The sequence below is a fragment of the Cyprinodon variegatus genome, unplaced genomic scaffold (genome assembly GCF_000732505.1).
Source record: "Cyprinodon variegatus isolate N-32 unplaced genomic scaffold, C_variegatus-1.0 Scaffold231, whole genome shotgun sequence".
NCBI classification, from domain to species: Eukaryota; Metazoa; Chordata; class Actinopteri; order Cyprinodontiformes; family Cyprinodontidae; genus Cyprinodon; species Cyprinodon variegatus.
This window is the reverse complement of record NW_015150684.1, coordinates 449,291-451,255: the sequence shown is the minus strand read 5'-3', so window position 1 is coordinate 451,255 and position 1,965 is coordinate 449,291. Positions and strand designations below refer to the sequence as shown.

The 1,965-nt window shown below is 38.7% G+C and overlaps 1 protein-coding gene across 1 annotated transcript in view; it reads left to right on the top strand.

Moving 5' to 3' along the window:
• Window positions 1-1,291: 1,291 nt before the first annotated feature.
• Window positions 1,292-1,965, top strand: part of gpr157 (G protein-coupled receptor 157) — an 11,394-nt gene continuing 10,720 nt past the window's right edge. The window contains exon 1 of the mRNA XM_015381308.1: window positions 1,292-1,881. Within this exon, the coding sequence (XP_015236794.1) occupies window positions 1,505-1,881 (377 nt within the window). The 5' untranslated portion in view covers window positions 1,292-1,504. The remainder of the gene's footprint in view (window positions 1,882-1,965) is intronic.

Sequence of the window (1,965 nt, the reverse complement as noted above, 5' to 3'; positions counted from 1 at the left end):
ATCATTTTCTAGATATAAAAAAAAAATCTATGTTTTGAAGGAACAAATGACCAAAACAAAAATCTGTTATGTGATTATAAATCACACAATTATTTAAACACTGCACAATGAACGACTTTGTTTACAGAGGACACCGGTTATACAAAGGAAAAATGGGAGATAAAAGGATTTATAATATCTGAAACTATGTGAGAACCGTTGTTCAGTGCTTTAAAATGTGAATATGCTGGAGGGCCAAAACAGGGCAAACCACTATCATGTGTTCTGGAGCTGCTGCAGTTATTATTGGGAGATTTTTAAAAAGAATATGTATAAGAATATGACAAAGTAATAAAGAAACAACTCAGTTTTGCATAAGATACATGCATTTTCAATCGATTTAAATAGCTATCACAAAAAAATGGTTATTAATGGAACTCCTAACAGCTGATGACTGGATTAATGAGATTTATAATCAGCTTAATGGTGGGGAAAGTAAAATATGTTTTGAGATTTAAATATGAAAAGCTTAAACGCAGAGGGAACTCTAGGGCTGAATGTTTCATTTCTTAGCTCTGATTTCATCACTTAAATATATAGCTCTGTTCTACATTTGTTTTTTAATAGGATACCTTACATATTTAAAGAAGAGAGTAAAAAGTTTTTTTTTTTTTTTGCTTTTCTCTAACATTTTTTCAAATTGAGAACTATGCATTTGTGAAATGTCAGTTGTTCCACACAAACGACTTTAATCTCAGAATTCAGACTTTTATCTCAGAATTTTGACTTTTTTCTCAGAATTCTGACTTTAATCTCTGAGATTAGATTAAAGACTCATTAATCCAGTCATCAGCTGTTAGGAGTTGCATTAATAACCATTTCTTGTGACAGATATTTAACTTGACTGAAAATATTCGTTATGACTTTGTCATATTCTTATACATATTCTTTTTAAAAATCTCCCAATAATAACTGCAGCAGCTCCAGAACACATGATAGTGGTTTGCCCTGTTTTGGCCACATTCCCTCCAGCATACGCACATTTTGAAGCAATGAACAAAGGTTCTCACATAGTTTCAGATATCATAAATGTTTTTATCTCAAATTTTTCCTTTGCATAACCCGTGTCCCTTTGTAAAAAAAAAAAAAAAAAAAAAAAAAAAAAAAAAAAAAATTTTAAAATCAGTTAACCTTTTTTTTTTTTTTTTTTTCCAGTGGCCCTAATCCTCTTCCGTACACAGCTGTTACACTAGCAGAGAAAAAAAAGAATCTAAGGACAAAAATAAACCTGTTTCTTCCCTCCACCAGCTGACCGTGACTTCTGCTTTGGGTTCCGGGGTTGGCGCAGCTGTAGGCTTGGAGGGAGGGCTTAAATGCTGCGTAAAAAGTTTTTGTTTGCCTCGTCAGGACTGGGAGTTTCAACCCTTAACTGCTTTTGAGGGAAATCATGATAACATCCAGCATAGATTTGCTGCTCCTGCTCCCTAAAGTGGTTGGGGGAACCTGCGGGTGTTGGCTGTAAGCGATGGCCCCTGGGAACCAGACAGAGCTGTATTTATCTGAGCAGGTGGTGGTGTTGTTTACCTGCGCTCTGTCCTTCCTGGGCTCCTCTCTGATCATCCTCACACACATTATCTGGTCGGATTTGAGGACCACTCCGCGCAGGCTGCTTGTTTTCCTCTCGGTGACTGACTGGTTGTCTGCTGTCTCCTACGCTTTCGGAGTCTGGAGTGTTTTCCGCACAGACTCTCCTGAATGCATCGCTCAGGGAGCCCTATCCACTTTCGCCAACACCAGCAGTTTCTTCTGGACCGTCTCTATCGCCGTCTACCTCTACGTCTTCATTGTAAGGTCGAGCCAAAGGGTCGCTGACAGCCTGGTGCTGTTCTTCCACCTCTTCAGGTATGTGTGTGTGTGTGTGTGACTGGAACCAGTGGCGGAGCCAGCGGGTTCCATAGGGGTGCCCAGTGCGCACTGAGAAGCTGA